This window comes from Triturus cristatus, chromosome 4_1 (genome assembly GCF_964204655.1).
Source record: "Triturus cristatus chromosome 4_1, aTriCri1.1, whole genome shotgun sequence".
Lineage (NCBI taxonomy): Eukaryota > Metazoa > Chordata > Amphibia > Caudata > Salamandridae > Triturus > Triturus cristatus.
This window is the reverse complement of record NC_140585.1, coordinates 90,871,455-90,888,061: the sequence shown is the minus strand read 5'-3', so window position 1 is coordinate 90,888,061 and position 16,607 is coordinate 90,871,455. Positions and strand designations below refer to the sequence as shown.

The 16,607-nt window shown below is 42.9% G+C and overlaps 1 protein-coding gene across 3 annotated transcripts in view; it reads right to left on the bottom strand.

Moving 5' to 3' along the window:
• LOC146839630 (uncharacterized) overlaps positions 1 to 16,607 on the bottom strand; it is an 812,224-nt gene that overhangs the window by 455,230 nt on the left and 340,387 nt on the right. Inside the window, exons 7-8 of one of the 3 annotated variants that reach the window (XM_085651718.1) lie at positions 9,081 to 9,182; positions 8,083 to 8,175 (exon numbers count right to left, since the gene is read on the bottom strand). The exons of 1 other annotated variant lie outside the window; for it this stretch is intronic. In XM_085651718.1, the coding sequence (XP_085507844.1) occupies positions 8,083 to 8,175; positions 9,081 to 9,182 (195 nt within the window). The remainder of the gene's footprint in view (positions 1 to 8,082; positions 8,176 to 9,080; positions 9,183 to 16,607) is intronic. One more of the 3 variants, XM_085651719.1, reaches the window with a different exon arrangement.

Sequence of the window (16,607 nt, the reverse complement as noted above, 5' to 3'; positions counted from 1 at the left end):
TGCTCGTTACCGGGTGTGCTTTATGCGTGACATTGGTAACTCTCAGGGGTTGGATACCTTTGGATACAAGGAGCTCTGAACAAACCCCTACAAACACCTTTGTACAGTGAATAGCGGTGACTAAACCGGTAGTGACTAGTAGAACCCCAGGAGGGGGCTTCGTGGATGCTACCCCTTTCTTTTGGTTTTTCCTGAGTTTATACAAGGAACGCACTTCCCCCAAGCAAGGCAGAGGAGGTTTTTGCCTGTGGTATGTGTGGTGTTAATAGTGCTGGTGCAGAGTGTCTGAGAGAAGGTGGGGAAGATAATGTCATTAATGCTTGTGGTATTGTGTTACAGAACGGTATAAAGGCTCCTGAAGACTTCAGGGGGGAGTTTCCTTCTTTCATCATTTTCAGGTATCACTAATAGCCTTTTAGCGAGAATTCATGAGAGTAGAGTTGTAAGCACATGTCTAATGCCTTTGTTTCCTTTGTTGTTTTGTTGTTACAGGTCCTAACTCCCTTGCTGTTCCTTTCCTTACCCTTCCCTCGCCTGATCCCTCGAAAACCCTGTTTATTGATCCAGGGTGTTGGTGATATCAGGAGGTGGAGCCTTTTTTCTACCGCCGCTGGATTCCGTGGAGCGTACTCTGACACATGGGTCCTCATGGTCGACCGTGAGCCTTTTCTTGTTTTTATTTCAGCGCAAACACAGTGGGCTTATCTATAGCCGCATGGGTCAAAAACACCATGTGACTCATAGCCTCCCTGCAATACTCCCTTTGATATCAGCCAAGCACTCCTCTCGACTCCCATGTCTCGCGAGCCCAAGTGCAGTGTAAGTGATTTAGTCATTCTTGTATTTGCAGTTGTAGTTATATAGCGCTTAATACCCCTGACGAGGCGTCAAAGCGCTTTTCAGCACAAATGAATTCTACTGAAAGTTTTTCCGCCTGCTATAATGAAAGTATGTAAAGTTGATCTGTAAATGCCTGAGCTGCACTTCAGCCCTGTTGTGGCTTGCATGGGAAGCCCCGGACAGCAGTATTTACCCAACCTTACAGCGAACCACCACAAAGAAACAAATGTTTAAATCATGACGCCTGAGCAGCTCTGCACTGAAATAAAAGGGTCATCAAAGCATCTCACTTGTTAAACCTCGTAGCTTAACAGCTACGCCAATAAAGTTTTTGCATGTATGTGCCAGTAAATATGCACTGTGCGAGGCTGGATAGTATGCTAAAATATCTGGCATGCTCACTACATAAGCTAGTCACCGGTTCACTCGGCGTGCGGGCGTGGTTCACCATAGTTCACCATAAGACACTTCCTCTCACTGGGGCTCTGACTCATGGATCTCTCACAGCCTCCTCCTGACACTCTCCAACCCCTTCACCCACCAACGTCGATAGTTGCCCATGTAGCCTCACATTGCTACTAGGGTGTTATGGATGGCAGCATCAGAGAGAAGGCCTTGGCCCTTTCCTCCTTCCTTCTGAAGTAATTGCTTGGGGGAGAACTAGAACTCCAGACCTGCTTATTTTTTTCTGCACATCATACTTCACTGGATGGGCCAAACTGTACAGATAAAATCAAACACTAATTCCCCTTAATTTATGTGCACGATATTGCGGCAAGCCCTGGCTACAAATGGTGTGCAGATCAACAACGGACTTTCCCCAAATGGATGTGTGTTTTACCATTCTCATGTCATCCTGTCAGGCAGAAGTGCACTCCACAGCACTGGCTAGGGACTGACAATGTTGCAAAATAATTATAGCTGCCAAATGTATTGCTGAATAAAAAATATATATAATGCAGGACTGCTAAATGACGGGCATATTTACAGGAAACCGTATGCAGCTTATAGTAGAGCCAACAATGAGGGATTTTTAACTACTTTTGCTATCAAAGTTCAATGTGCTAACATTAACCCCAGCTTTATATCTTTAAAAGGAAACAAGAAAATATTTGACCTGTCTATTTAAGAAAACCCTACTGGTCCTTGCAAAAGCATCTGAAGCAATTAGTTGAAATAAATGTGTTTACCTTACAGATTTTGAGATTGCCACATCCGCAATGTCTAAGCAATTTTGATATCAGAGTGCACATTTATTCAGGACTTTTATCAGAGAATAGCACATACTCTGAATATAGCTCATAGTATAAACCAAAAATCTGAAACAAAACTATGAAAATCTAATGAATATCAACAAAAGAATGGCCCCAAGGTGCAATAGTGAACCACAAGCTTTCCTGATCTAAGCCGCAATATCCATGAAGGTCTTTCTAGGGGGACTTGAACACTTGCTGTCTAAGGGGGCTCGGGGTTCTGGCTGTCATGGAACTCAAGGCGCTCACTATCAGACGACTCGAGGCTCTTGCTCCCCAGAGTTCTGACTATCCAGGGCTCTGTCTGTCAGCTTTTGACTCTCTGGCATCTGTCTGAGGTTGTGGCTGGGTTCTGTTTGAGCTTTGTTCATAAGTAGTGGGGTAATCCTTCTAAATGTGCAGCTTATGCAGTGAAGCATTGCTTCCGGTTGTGTCAACGTACATGGTGTGTAGCTCTTTTCCTGTGTAGCCAGACATGCAGGGAGAAGGTGATGCCTCTGGTAGTAATGGACATGTGATGTTTTCCTGTGATGCTGAGTCTGGCTTGTTGAAGTGCTGTTAGCAAGTCTAAGGCCAGCAGCTAGTAACCACTGCTTGTGATACTTGTAATGTAATGCAATTGTCACTTGTAATAATGCCAAGAGAAATAATAAAAACACTGTAAAAAGTCTCAAATATAAGTATGATTGCAGTGGTGTTGTAAAGATGCTATCAACATCTTCCTGTTCCTTCTCTCCTCCCTTTTGCACACCACTTTCTTTAGTCCCTTTTCCTTTACCACATGTATTGACTAATCAGTGTTGATCTGCACAATTTGCTGCATTGCTAAATCCTTATTATGTCCCAAAGGCAAGATTGATTGCATTGCAAATGCTTGTTTCTGGTTCTTCAGAGACGAGAACAGTAATTTTAGTTAAACAAAAAACTATGCAAAATACTGCAATTCTGTTTCTCTACTTGTTCTTCAACAGAAGTGCACTACAGGTCTATTTTGCACGTGTCATGACTGGTCTGGAACAGAGTTACTCGGAGTTAGGAGGAGTAGTATGGAGGAGCTCAGGGCGGGAGCAGCGGAACAACCTCATCAATAGCTATAAGCAAGAAGGTATCAACTTCAAAGGTCAACCATGATTCTGAGGCCTAGTACTCAGCTATGTGGACTGGAGAGAGGTGCGTTGATGTGTGAAATGCTGCTATGTGTATGTGTGTGTGTGTGTGTGTGTGTTGCACTGGTGGCAAAAGTGAAACTCTGAGTCTCCCTCTTCTTTTTTTTTATTTTGCCTCTAGTCTTCTAAAGACACTCCCCATGAAGCCTACCTCCCTTCTGTCCTTCTGCCTGACTTCAAAATGCAGTCCCCGAATTAAAATCCGCAGACCTTCTAGTCTCCTACATGAACGAAAGGTGAGAGCTGAGCTCAACACCCCTGCTTGCCTACCGGACCAGTCCGGACAGGCACCTAAGAGTGATGACGATTCCTAAGGAGAATGCAGATGCACCATCAAATTTTGCAATACATATAACTTTTCTTTTAACAATCGTAATTGGAGTAGTGGGTGGGTGGGTTCACTCCCAACCTAGAAGACAGAACATTAGATATTTGAAAACTTGGGTCTTGGGGGCAGAAGAACTGTTTGCAATGCATTTAACTTTACAGTGTCATACTCATTCCTGTGTTTCCTTTCACAACAGATTGGTGACGAATGATATGCTGCTCATTGCCCAGTTGAATGTTGTCCTTGTGTAGTGTTTGCCTTTGTGAAACCTTTCCCCAAATCCCCGCTCCCATCCATTCATCAAACCTGGTAGGGCGAATGTGGTGAAAGCAACACAAACTCACTGCAGAATCTTCTAAACAATAGCCCACACTGGCCTCAATTACCTACCTGTACATAAAAACGTATCCCTATTTTAGATATAGAACTAAAAACATCAGTCGTCAGCATCATCATGCAGGCCTTAAGTTGGGTAGCCATAAACGCCTAACATAAGTTTGTCCACTCCTGACTTGAGTCCATTTTTTATGACTCAAGGATTTCGTAGGTTACTAGTAGCTACCCATTGTTCAAGTTACTACTATAACTATTGCCATTTTCTGTTATGTTTTCCTATCAGGAATTCTTGTTGTGTCATCATGTAGTAGTCTGGTGTCAATTGTTTGTAAATCTATGATATAACCCACTAACTCAGTGTTTTTATTTCCATTTAGTTGCCTACGATGGATAACCCTTCTGATTAATCTTACAGTTGGAGCTCACCTGGGAGGAAGTGGGACCTCGCTTCTGAAGTTGTGATGCCTTCACTGCTATTGCTTCATCTATATTCAGGTAAGACAGCTATGGAGTGAAGTGAATTAGTTAAGTTAGCAAGTAAGTAACTAACTGCGACCACAAGTAATTGGTTATCTAGATTGTTGTAGTCAATATAGGTCAGGGCAGGATCCCCCTAATGGTCAAGATAGAGAGGTATAACTCAATAACTAGGTGGTGTACTCTTACAAGCACATAAGCACGCTGAGTAAAAAATTCAGGCAGCAGTGCAAAGTAAAAGTAAAACAAACTACTTCAGGCATGAATTTCAAAAAAATATAATACGTTTCTCGTGTTTTGTTTTTACAAACAAACCCAGCCTCTCCACCCACACAACAGGCCCACCCCTCTCCCAAAACAAACTGACTCAACCCCCAATACAATGGCCAAAATTCTTAACTGTCCAAAGAATAAAACCCAGTCCCAACTCCCTTCCCACCCTCTCCAACCACAAGTCCCTCCCACGAAACAAAAAATGAAAACAAGGGCTAGAAGAGGACATTTGAGATTTTGGTCCGGAGCTGGTCCAGGTTCTGCTCCATCATAGCGAGATGACTCTCTATAGCGTCTTGTGACTGACTGCAGGATGTGCTGCAGCAATGTCCTGCTGTTGTCAGTGTGGGAGGGCACAGCAGCTGTGGATGTCAGCTGGCAGCAGCGCCGGCAAAGGGATGCCCAGGAAACTGGAGGCTGATGGGGAGAAGCTGCCCTAGGCCCAGTTGAGAAACCACTGGCATTCCTGTTGTATGCGGTCCAGCTTCTTCCACTGTAGACAGGCCGCTATCTCCTGCCTGCACTTCCTTGTGGGCAGGATGTCTAGATCAGACAAATTGTAAATAATGCTCTGTTCATACAATTGTTTTGTTAGTGGGTGGCACAGTAGCAGTACATCACTGGTCCCCCAGGGCCATTGGAATTTGATGTGATTATGATTAAGAGAGTCATTAGGACAATTTTGTTTTACCCACACATGCCTTGCATAAAAAGCACTGATGGCAGAAAAGTATTAGGGCAGAATAACACCAGATTAAAAATACAGTGAATTGATTTCTTTTCTTCTAAAGGCTTTGCAAGTAAATATAAACAGACACTTTGAGTGGAGAACTAAATTACTTCTCATAATTTGTACAGCATGATGCTCGATGGAGTACAAGCTGTGTGTTTTGCTAAAATAATGGAGTTATGCTCATTGTTAGCCAGCGCATTGTGGGGCATATTCACAAGGAGTTAACTCCGATTTATTTCCACAACAAAAGTGGAGATAAATTTAACACCCCATTCACAAGCTGGTGCAAACTGCAGACAACGCAAGTATTCCCGCGATAACTGCCCCCAAATTTATCTCCACGGTGGACACCACCAACTAACAGTAATGAGATGCAGAGTAGGCGTTCCCATGCAAAAACACACAAGAAAACCACAACATCACATTCACTACGAACTGCCAGATCTGCGAAACTAAGCAAAAACAGGGGATAACCCCCGGTAGCACCAGAGATTTTACACCTGCCTTTTGCTGGTGCTAAGCAGGACGACTACCCACAGCATGAAAGGGAGCCCAGCCAAGAGCCTCACCTGAAGACCCACAGATGCCATGGAGGCAATGACCATGCAGCTCCAATACCCATGAGGGTCACAACACTCACTGCCACAACCCTCAGCTCCCCCACCATATTTGCCTTCTGTTGCCAACCAAATACACAATGCCAGCCAGGGCACACCCAGAAGGAGTAAACAAACAATTCCGTGCTTGTTGGTGCATAACTAGTCCACATTACAGAAACAGCTGCTTTATGTATTTTTTCCCGGAAAACTGAATATTGATCTTTTTCTAATAACCTGCCAACCCCTCAGCATTCACTCGTGAATGTATTTTCAACTATCACTTGTAGATGCTGGCTGGCAGGGTCTATTCAATGGAGCGGGGGTACAGAGGTCGGGGAAAGGGCCTCTGTTTACACAGCAATGCAATATCGCCTGGGTTGAGATGGGAGTTTTCTGGCACTGATGAAGCGATCCACAGGTATCGCCTGCTAACGCAGGGATAACTATCGCCATTGCAATAGTGTTGTTCCCTTTTTTCTCCGCCGTTCACTGTTTTTATCGCAATGTAGTGCAGGCTTGAGAATACCACGCTAACATGGCGATGAAAAACAGGGTTAGGCGGCGTTAACTTTAATGGCGATGACTAACGTTGGCGATAGGCATCGCACGTTCTCGTGAATATCCCCCTGCGTATTTTGCTACTGATTGTCGCTGGGGCAGCTGTAGTTTCTCTATTTTTAATTCCAATGGCCCTGCTCTTCACCAAATGCATTTCTTTTTCTGCCCTGCCTCCAAAGAGGCAGATGAATAATAAATAAGATTGTACGTCAAATAACTCACATATGAAATGCGAATATTAACCTGTCTGCCGTAAGTAGATGATGTACAGGGAAAAGAATGGGCTATGTAGATTGTATCTGGCATGTTCATCACAGAGTATCCCATATGCCAAACTTGACATCAAATCATGCACTTACTCCCACTTTACTTTCTGGCCACCCCCACCCCCACATATTATTTCCAACAAATTAGTTTGCTGGGCAGTAAGTAAGAAAAATAAATGACTTACTCTCCTGCAGGGTAGGATAGAGGGATTAGACGGGTAGCGCAGAGCTTTGATATAGATAGAGGGGTCACTACACTGATCATCTAGTTGATGGAAGTCAAAGGGAAAAATCTGAACAGGTGTAAAATAAATCTGTCATGGCAAACTATGAAATATATTTGAGAATCACTTCCCTTCACATGATTATTAAATCAAATATGGCACATGCCGAGACTGATTTTCCAATTAAATTTTTGGTAGGCTGGGATGGAAGAACTTATAATAAAATAAAGGAGTGAAGTAGTAAGAGGTGACTGGGAGGGAGAAGGGAAACACACCTTGTGTGTTTAGTTTGCAGTGCATTGAAAACTTTGTAAATGCTGCATTAACTGAAGCAGACGCACATTGCAAAGCCAACACTGCAGTCATGAATTGAACCATACTGCACTTCAGTGATAGGTGGTAAACTGCCTTGGGCAAGGAGGGGTGGTGATGAATGATGGGTGAGATACAACTGGCTCGCTTAACAAATACAGTTAGTCAAAGGAGTAGAACAAAAATAAAAAATACCCCACACTTTGAACCATAGCTTTGATAGCCCTACATAAACAAAGTAAGTGAAGTAGAAGAGCAGCATGCCCCTTTCTATGAGAAGAGCTGCCTTTCGTGTTCATCTGAGCAATCCAAATATTCATTCATCCTTTCATTCTAATTCACCCATAGCCATCATGATTAAGCTTTACTTTCTCTCATCCAGTCTTTAACCACAATTTCCAATCTATTATACATCCATTCAATATCCACCCATTCTCCCAACCTTCCTTTCACCCATCCATTCCTTTACCCACCCACCCTTTTCACTCATATACCATTTGTCTTTCTTTTAGCCTTATGTTATTTCATGTTTCCCTCAAGCAATCAATGCTTAACATGTGAGCTTTTGGTGAGTTGCAGATAGAAAAGGCCATAATAATTCAACCACCACTGTAGCTGGTAAAGCCGGGGTGTTCTCGGTCACGAGTTGACGATGCCTTGGTACTAGCTAGTGAGTATAATAGTAATTGTCAATAAGCAAGCAATTATGTGACTTACCAGTGCCCGTCCCTGCCGCCGCTTCTCTCCTTCCAACTGAGTCTCCTCCTGCAGCGGTGCTACTTGAGCCTGCATCACTGGTTGTCTGTGTGGCTAGAATAAAACATTATACATAATATTTTAGATGCCAAGTACGGCTCCCCTATTTTTTCAATAAAACATTACAACCACAATGCATCACTACAGTTCGGTTACTACTGCAGTATCTTCTAACAAAGATATTACTCTGTACATTTGGTTGGTTTACAATGTTAGCCAAGCAGAGGTTGAATAAAGGCCAATGAAAGGCATATAGGGTTGGTTGGCAAATACAATGAAAGTAAGACCTCGTATCTGTTTTCCAGCCATGCTGCACAGTTATGGAAAACTGCTGGTATACTGTTTAAATGAATAGAACAGCACACAACATTGGGTTGGGGAGGTCCATGACCACGGCCACTCTCCTGCGAACTCAACTATTAGAGCATGAGCAGGAAAAATAAATCCTTCTCAACAAACAAACATGGTGAATATTATTTATAATACTAGCTTACTTGTGCCTGCAATCTGCACAGTAGACGGTAGAGTACAAAAAATGTGTTCATCTTGGTCTTACTCTTGCATTACCAGAAGATAGATAGGAAAAGATTACCAACCAAGCAGAAGATAAGTGAACTAGTAGAGACTAGAGACCGGAAAACGTCAGCTACCAAAAAAGAAACCATGTATTTGACAAAAAAAATGATAATGCAGGGATAACAGGAATGAAACAAAAAATATATCCATTGTGCTTTTCACAAGTGAGTTCACATCCAGTCCTCGTCGCCACGTGGAAGGAAGTCGGCAGGTAAGGGTGTCAGAGCAACTTTATTTCTCACCAGCAACACCTTCCTCCAGGCACCAACTCCGATCCTGGAACAGAGCACCAACATTACAATACCCCAAAATTGCACCCTAAGCCCACAACAATCATAAATCCCAACATTAGGGTAATAATAATAATAAATAATAAGACTTACTAGTGCTAGCAGAGCCCTCAGCAGTGGCGCTGGTGGTCGAAGCCTCCTGTTGACTAGCTACTCCAGGACCCTCTGCAAAGTCCCACTTCTTGCCCTTGAGTTCTGATGTAAGACATGAAGAAAATAGGAAAAAATAAATTAGAGATTCAGTTAATCTACACAAAATTATTATGACAGACAAAACATAGTCAGATAATTGTACTTCTCTAAAACAGATCACATATAGTACTAGTTTTTAGTCTATCGACTATTGTTGAGTTGCCAATGCTAATCCTAAAATAATAATATTCCAACATAAACTAAATGTAACTTACCTCTAAGTGTGAGCAACATGCTATTTGGATTTTTTTTTGTCATTGTAGAATACAAACTCAACAAATAATTAATATTAACTGAGCCCCGGAATCTCGATGACTAATAGGTCGAGCAGGTCCTGTTCCTTGTCCAAGATATCCACCCATCAGAACATCAGCTGCTGGATGGTTCGCCGAACCTGGCTGGTGTGCCGCACAAACCATCGCACTGTCCCCAGCTCAACAGATGCTCCAGAAAGGAGCATTTACTCCTGGGCCTACTACCAGCATGGAGGGGAGGCAACATTGCACAAAAAACGCCATTGCTGCCACCTCCTTCTCATTGAAGATTGCCCTGGGCTGCACACCTGGGCTGCGGCGCCACCCGCAAGGTAGGTGACCCGCTGTCATGGCAATCGGTGGGTAGAAAAGAAGGAAAAGGAAGGAGAAGGAAGTAAGGGAAAAATACAAAAAGTCACAAAAAGCACCAAACAAATTATTTAAAAAATGTAAAATGGACAAAAACACACTAATATAATAAATAAAAATAATGAGGGGTAAATAAGTTTGATAGGAAGAGGATTAAGGAGATTAAAGAAGGATTGAAAATTAGGCCCAGCAACATAACAGAGACTAGAGAAACAAGATGGCTGCACCCATGCAAACCGCTTGGTGCCGTCCAGACTTGATTTGGAACGTGAGGACACATATAGTGCCATTTGCATGCAATTTGGAATGCGAGGACGGACTCAGCGTTGCACATGGCAATGGGAACAGGCCCCTGGCAAACTCCACCCACATGCAGAATGCCGCGTAATGCGTCAGAGTTTTTTAGCCACTCTGCGGAGTTCCGCTTAGTGCAACTCTGGGAACTCCGTCCATGCCTACCAATGTTACCAATGAGAGTCAAGTGCTGTAAGGATACTTGGCCCAGTTGCTCTGAAAACATAAGAGGTTGGGCCCTGGGTCATCAAGAGTTAAAGGGTTCTATCCTATCATTTGGGCCCCATAACTCCTGCTTGCCCCAGGTTCCTCTGAAAGGGGTTCTGACAGGCCCTTCAATCCTTATGGTTTTAATATGTTCCATTGGCCTGTCATTAAAAGAATGAGCTGTCTTTTGGTTTCTTTAATGGCATACAAGTCCATATCCAAAGTATAAGGCTGGAACTGATGGTACTTCTTTTCTCACCATAAACTCTTTCAACTTGATACGCGCCTTGCCCTCTATTTGTGGGTTCTTATCATATACTTTCAATGGTTAATGTTACATGGTTGGTTTGGTCATCTCAATATATCTATGTTCTCTCTATATATGCATGTAGAATCACTTGTAGAGTATGGAAGAAAACTGAGCCCCAAAGCAATGAAGCACAGAGCAAGAGTTTTGGATACCATAGGAATGTCTGTGTGTGGAGGGTCTCTTTCATTGCCATCAATAGCTAAATAGATTATTACTGAAGGAAAAGATGCTGATTGAAGTTTTGTGTGTTTAAATATTTAATTAAATGTAATTAAAAAAAAATAGTTTGATATATCTGAGATTGAGTTGTAACAGGAAAAGTAGGAGAAAGGCTGGAATAAAATCTTCCAGTTGTTGAAGGAAAGCACTTAAAACAAAGGAGAGTCAGCCTTCAGATGTACCCCCACCTTTCTACCCTATAGTGAAGGATTTCCAACTGGTGAGTTCTACCCATATGAAGCATTTTGTCCTGATAGTGAAGGGTTTTCCATTACAAACGTGTTCTACATTATGCCTCTAGAATCTAAATTGTGCACATTCTTTTTGCACATTCTTTTTTTTCCTGCCAAAGATTTTGGAGTTAGTGTTCCTGGGTGTGTATGAAGGAGTGCTTCAGTTTGGGGCCTTGAAGGTGATGGAGCAGACTTTGAAAATCATGCAGGTAGACAGAGGAAGTCAATGGAGTACTCTGTGCATAGAGGTTCATATAAACGAGTGGAATATCCTGTTCAGAGGGTCATACATGACCTGAGGAAACTAGCAATTAGAGAGATTCACGCTGTCTAAAGACAAGTTGCAGAGGAATATGCACTCTGGAACTGCATGCATGCAGTGCGTCAGAACTGCACACACACTTTAGATAAACTAAAGTTTGTGTGAACTGGCTGTTTTGAACACCTACGTCACTTCTAATTTAAAAGGTTCAATAATACCTTTTTCCTGAGCCCACAGCAGCATAATTTTCAATGGTTACAACCAACTATTTGAGGATTGCTTCAATGTACTTTCTTTTGAGTGTTTAGAAATAGCCTTAACCACAATGATTTAGTCTATGGTGGACAAGATCAATGTAGCTACACCGCATGCAGGCAGAAGTACTAGCTGGAGCCAAGAACATTGAATTATGTCCACCAACAGATATCGTTCAGATTCTCACTGTGATAGCCTGCTTGTACTTCAGCAAATGTGGGTTAACTTATAGTGTTGTCTAATGTAGCATGCTTCTTGTGGAGTGAAATCCCTTGTCTGAGCTGTAAGTTATTTAAAAAAATCTTTTCTGCCCTGTTTTGCTGCCCAGCCAACTCAATATATTGTTCTGCTGTTGAGGGTCAAGCAGGGATTTGCGTTAGAGGGTCTCGTGAGATGTAATTAAATGGAATTTAGCCCAGCCAGTCTTATAGATAAGGACAACTTCTTACTTCCTTATAGTTATTCATTAAATCCCATGTAGGGTTTTTTTTTTTTAATGTTTGGGATTCATGTTGATATTTTGTTGCCTAAACACATAATGAAGCCATAATTAATGTATTATCAAATTTTTTTACGCAACTAATCTACACTCCCACATGGATGGCTGTTGGGCTTCAGCTAAATGTTTTTGGTGCAGTTTCAGGGCTACAACTAAACTGGGCGAAGTCATGCTTGTTCCCACTTTGGCAAGTGTTGCAGGCTGACCACAAGGGACTGTTAGTCAAAGGCCATGAATGCCCATATCACACTTTTAAATATTTGGCACTCAACGATTATTACACCTAGGATGATTCAGAGAGCGTGTTAGAAGTTGGATCTTTAGTTGGCAGAGGTTTGTACCCTGTCCAAGTAGGGAGCACCTTCCTAGTTGGAGTAAGTCAGGTGCACACCCTAAATTAACCTGTGCTCCCCCACTAATAGCTTGGCACAGAGCAGTCAGTCTTAACTTAAGAGGCAATATGTAAAGTATTTGTGCAACCCTTAAATTACAGTAACTCGATGAAAACACCACACAGGTTTAGAATAATAGAGATTATTTATTTGATTAAAACAAGACCAGAATGACCAAATTCCAATAAGTAGAAGCCAAATTATGAATTTTTAAAGATTAAATGTGAAAACAATGCTTAGAAGGTACTAGTAGTGAAAAGGGTACTTGATGTCACAAGGGACAGGTGCAAGTTCAATGTTTAGGCTGACCGCGATGGAGGGCAGCCCGGCTACAGGACTGAGACAGGTCCAGCTGCAAAAATACCTTAGATGGAGCTTTTGTCAAAGTCGAGAGCCTACTACATCACAGTCAAGCTTTGTTGAAGTGAATGCAATGCGTTTTCATTGAGCTGCACAGAATATTATCATCGAGCGGTGCAGATGGGGATCCGATGTCACCAAACAGCCTCTGCGTCAAAGTGTGATGCGGCAGAATTTCTTATGCAGTCATGGTAATGCGTTGGCTTTTGCAGAAATCAGTTGCAGAACCCACTTTCGAGGCCTAGGACTAGATGAGGCACCTCCAGCAAGGGTAAGACTCACAGAGGGCCTAGTCTAGCAGCACCAGCAGGATTGCAGGAAGTTGTTTGTGTCCCTGATATTTAAGAAAATAGGAGGCAAGCAAGTAAGCCCTTGGAGTCACTCTGGGTTCAAGTGGTATGGGTCTAGTCCTTGTCCCCACCAAGGAAGAGATCAGCTGGCAGCTCAGCAAAGCAGAAAGGTTCCTCAGAACAGTTAGTCACAGCAAATTGGCAATCCTCACAGCACAGCAGTCTTTACTCCAGCAGAGTTCCTCCCATCCTGTAGTGTACTGATTTAGCATGGACAGAGCCCTGGTACTTATTTCCAAAAGTGCCTTTGATGTAGGGTGTGACTTCTCTGAAGTGAGCAACTCAGTCCTGTCAGCCAGGCTATCTGTTGGGGTGATCAGTCCTTTGTGTGATGACAGGGCACACTGAAGAAATAATGACAGGTAGGAAATCTCAGACACCGCACCACCTATTGTAATCACAAGTGTAATACTAGCATCGATATTTCCCTCCTCAAATTGCCAGCTGCCAAATGGTCATGCATTAAACAGTTGAAAACACAAAAGACAAGAGGCAAAACTAAAAACATGAAGTTGAGTCCAGAGTTCTTTCTGAAGTATGTGATGAGTCTGTTTCAGCTTGAATGTTCATTTATTTCTTGTCTTTCAGTTTAAGGATAGAACAAACATACCCAGCCAACGTGTTTCGCTCAAACATGGGCTTCTTCAGGGCAGAATTGTTCTCATAACTGTAATAATCCTATGTCATTTATTCCACACTAGTTAACTGCAAATAGATATTAAAATAATCAGCAAAGCTGCTCTGTGATCCTGAGAGTCATCGTTCACACAAAATAGTCTTTAGTTCAGGTAATTCCAAAATACAAAGTGCAGTGTTCGGCCACTGCGTCCATGTCCATGTGGATTTAGTGTTGAACGAACGACGTAGGACTCCGGTAGGACTCGTCACTTACCAATTACATTATTACCGTTATGAGAATAATTCTGCCCTGAAGAAGCCCATGTTGGGCAAAACATGTCGGCTGTATATGTTTGTTCAGTCATTAAGCTGAAAGAAAGTAAAATAAAGAGAATTCCTGCACAAACAGACTCATCATGTACTTCAGAAAGAACTTTGGACTCCACTTCATGTGTTTTGTTTTGCCTCTCATCTTTTATGCTTTCAACTGTTTGATGACAGGACACAGCCTATTCAGATGTAAGGGTGAGCTACCTCTTTCCCTTTCTTCCCAGGAAGGCTATCAGGAGGCAGATGAATGCAGATGAGTCCTCTGTCATACCCACCCCTTCCTGGGTTTGTGGCTGCCTAGAGGGAATGCACCTAGCCCAGACATTTATTTGAGACAGGCTGCAAGCATACAGAGCAAAGGTAGGAGGAGAGAAATGTCTGCTTTCTAAAAGTGGCATTTCTAAAATGGTAATGTCAAATCTAACTTTACCATTTAAGAGGATTTATCACCATCATCCCAAAGATATGAAACATGCTGCAGCTACTCATGACTAATCAGGAATTACATCTTAAAAAGTGTTTAAAGGAATACCCCATGCTAGCCTATGAGAGGAGTAGGCCTCAGAGCAGTGGAAATTGAATGTGGCTGTTTGCCACTACCATGACAAATAAAACTTAAAAGTACATGCCCTGCCTTTTAGTTACACAGTGCTTTGCCCTTTGGGTCACTTAGTGCCTACCTAAGGGGTGACTTATGTGTAATGAAAGGGAAGTTTAAGGCTGGGCAAGTGGTATTAAAAAGGGCCATTTCCAACAGAGGGTAAACTGGGCGCAGTGGCGATAGTCTTGGACTACTCCTTGGCCTTCTGGAAAACCTTCCCTTTTTCTCCGATGGACAAGATGGCGATAGGCAAGATGCTGGTGTTGCCCAGATTAAGCTATGACTTCTCCCCGTTATCTGACCTGATATGGCCCCAGGTAGAAAAAGATTGTCTACATAAATTATCTAACTCCCTGGATGGAGAGGGGTTGGGTGCTCCACATTTTGAGCTACACTATGCCGCAGCACAGTTGCAGTGGCCCGTGAGGTGGTTGTCCTCCATCCGTAACTCTGAAGGAACAAATATATTGAGGGAACTTGGGGGATGCCCGATTCTTGAATTGGCTGCTGGATCACTGGGATGGCAACACTTTTATGGGTGAACTGGCAACGGTTGCACAGCACTGCTGGCATGAGTATGTACCCTCCACAAAACACCCTCGGGCATACTCCTGGCCTTTTACAGGATTACTGATCGCCACAACATTAGACCGTAGACATAGGTGGGACTGAACTCCATAGACAACAACATACAATGCATAACATGTTACCAACTTTTTAAAGGAATAACGTTTGCATTAATGGGGGGCACTTCTTGACGTACAATTCTTTGGTAAATACAATCAGAGAGGTATGGGGACAGGATCACGGGGAACCACAACTATCTGACACATTAAACTTACTAGTTAGTGGTGGAGATATCAGAAGGGCAGTCACTCTAGTATATGGTACACTTTTAAGAGCTCGACCACCCTGACCTTAAGAATAAATGGATCCTCTGCATAGGCCAGCGGTTGACCGATAGATAACTCCTCCTTGAGATATGTTAAAAAGGTGTCTCGGAATCCCTGCCTTAAAAATTCACAATTTAACAACTTCCACCTCACTTACAAAACTTCCCTGTGGATCAATCATATGTTCCTAGTGATAACACCTATATGCCCTTCATGTTTGTACCCGGAAGCTGACTTTTACCATATGGTATGGTCTTGCACAGAGATAACATGGTTCTGGATAGAAGCGGTAGGAACAACGGCAGAAATAATCGGTAGACCGGTACAGTGACTCCTATCCGGCGCTTACTAGAGGCATTGTTAAATAGCAACATGAACAAATAGGTCATGAAATTCATAGACCTGGCATACATCTTGTGTTGTATTTCCTTATTGCGGATTCAAACAATTTGACACAGAATACAAAATAGGATTGTACATACGTTGTCTTGGGTTACATTCACATAATCGGTACAAACATGTGATATTGCGCCGTGAATTTGACATATAGATCCTACAAATAACAAACATACACTGCAAACTTTAAATAGGGGTGATAATAGGGAAAGGGAGGGGTGGGGGAAATGGGGGGACAATATGTATGTGGCTGCACAGGTCCGCTTTCTTGCCTCCTTCCCTACCGGCTGGATGAAAACTACTACCCTACCTCAGCTCGCGCTCCACCTCACCTTGTCCCCGCAGGATGCTTGGAGATGGTTATGTATTATCTCATTAGTGCCTCATTCTCTATTTGAGGGGCGAACCAAGCAAGTTCAGGGGGTGCGTGGAGGGGAGACGCCGATAGGCCCTGGCGAGGAAGCACTGACAAAATACGAGGTCTATGATGGTTTGGCAGCGCCTCAGTCTAACCCTATGGCCATGTGGCAGCACGGGGATGTTTGTGCATGTATGGGTGAAACAGCGCCTTATGACAGTAATAGTA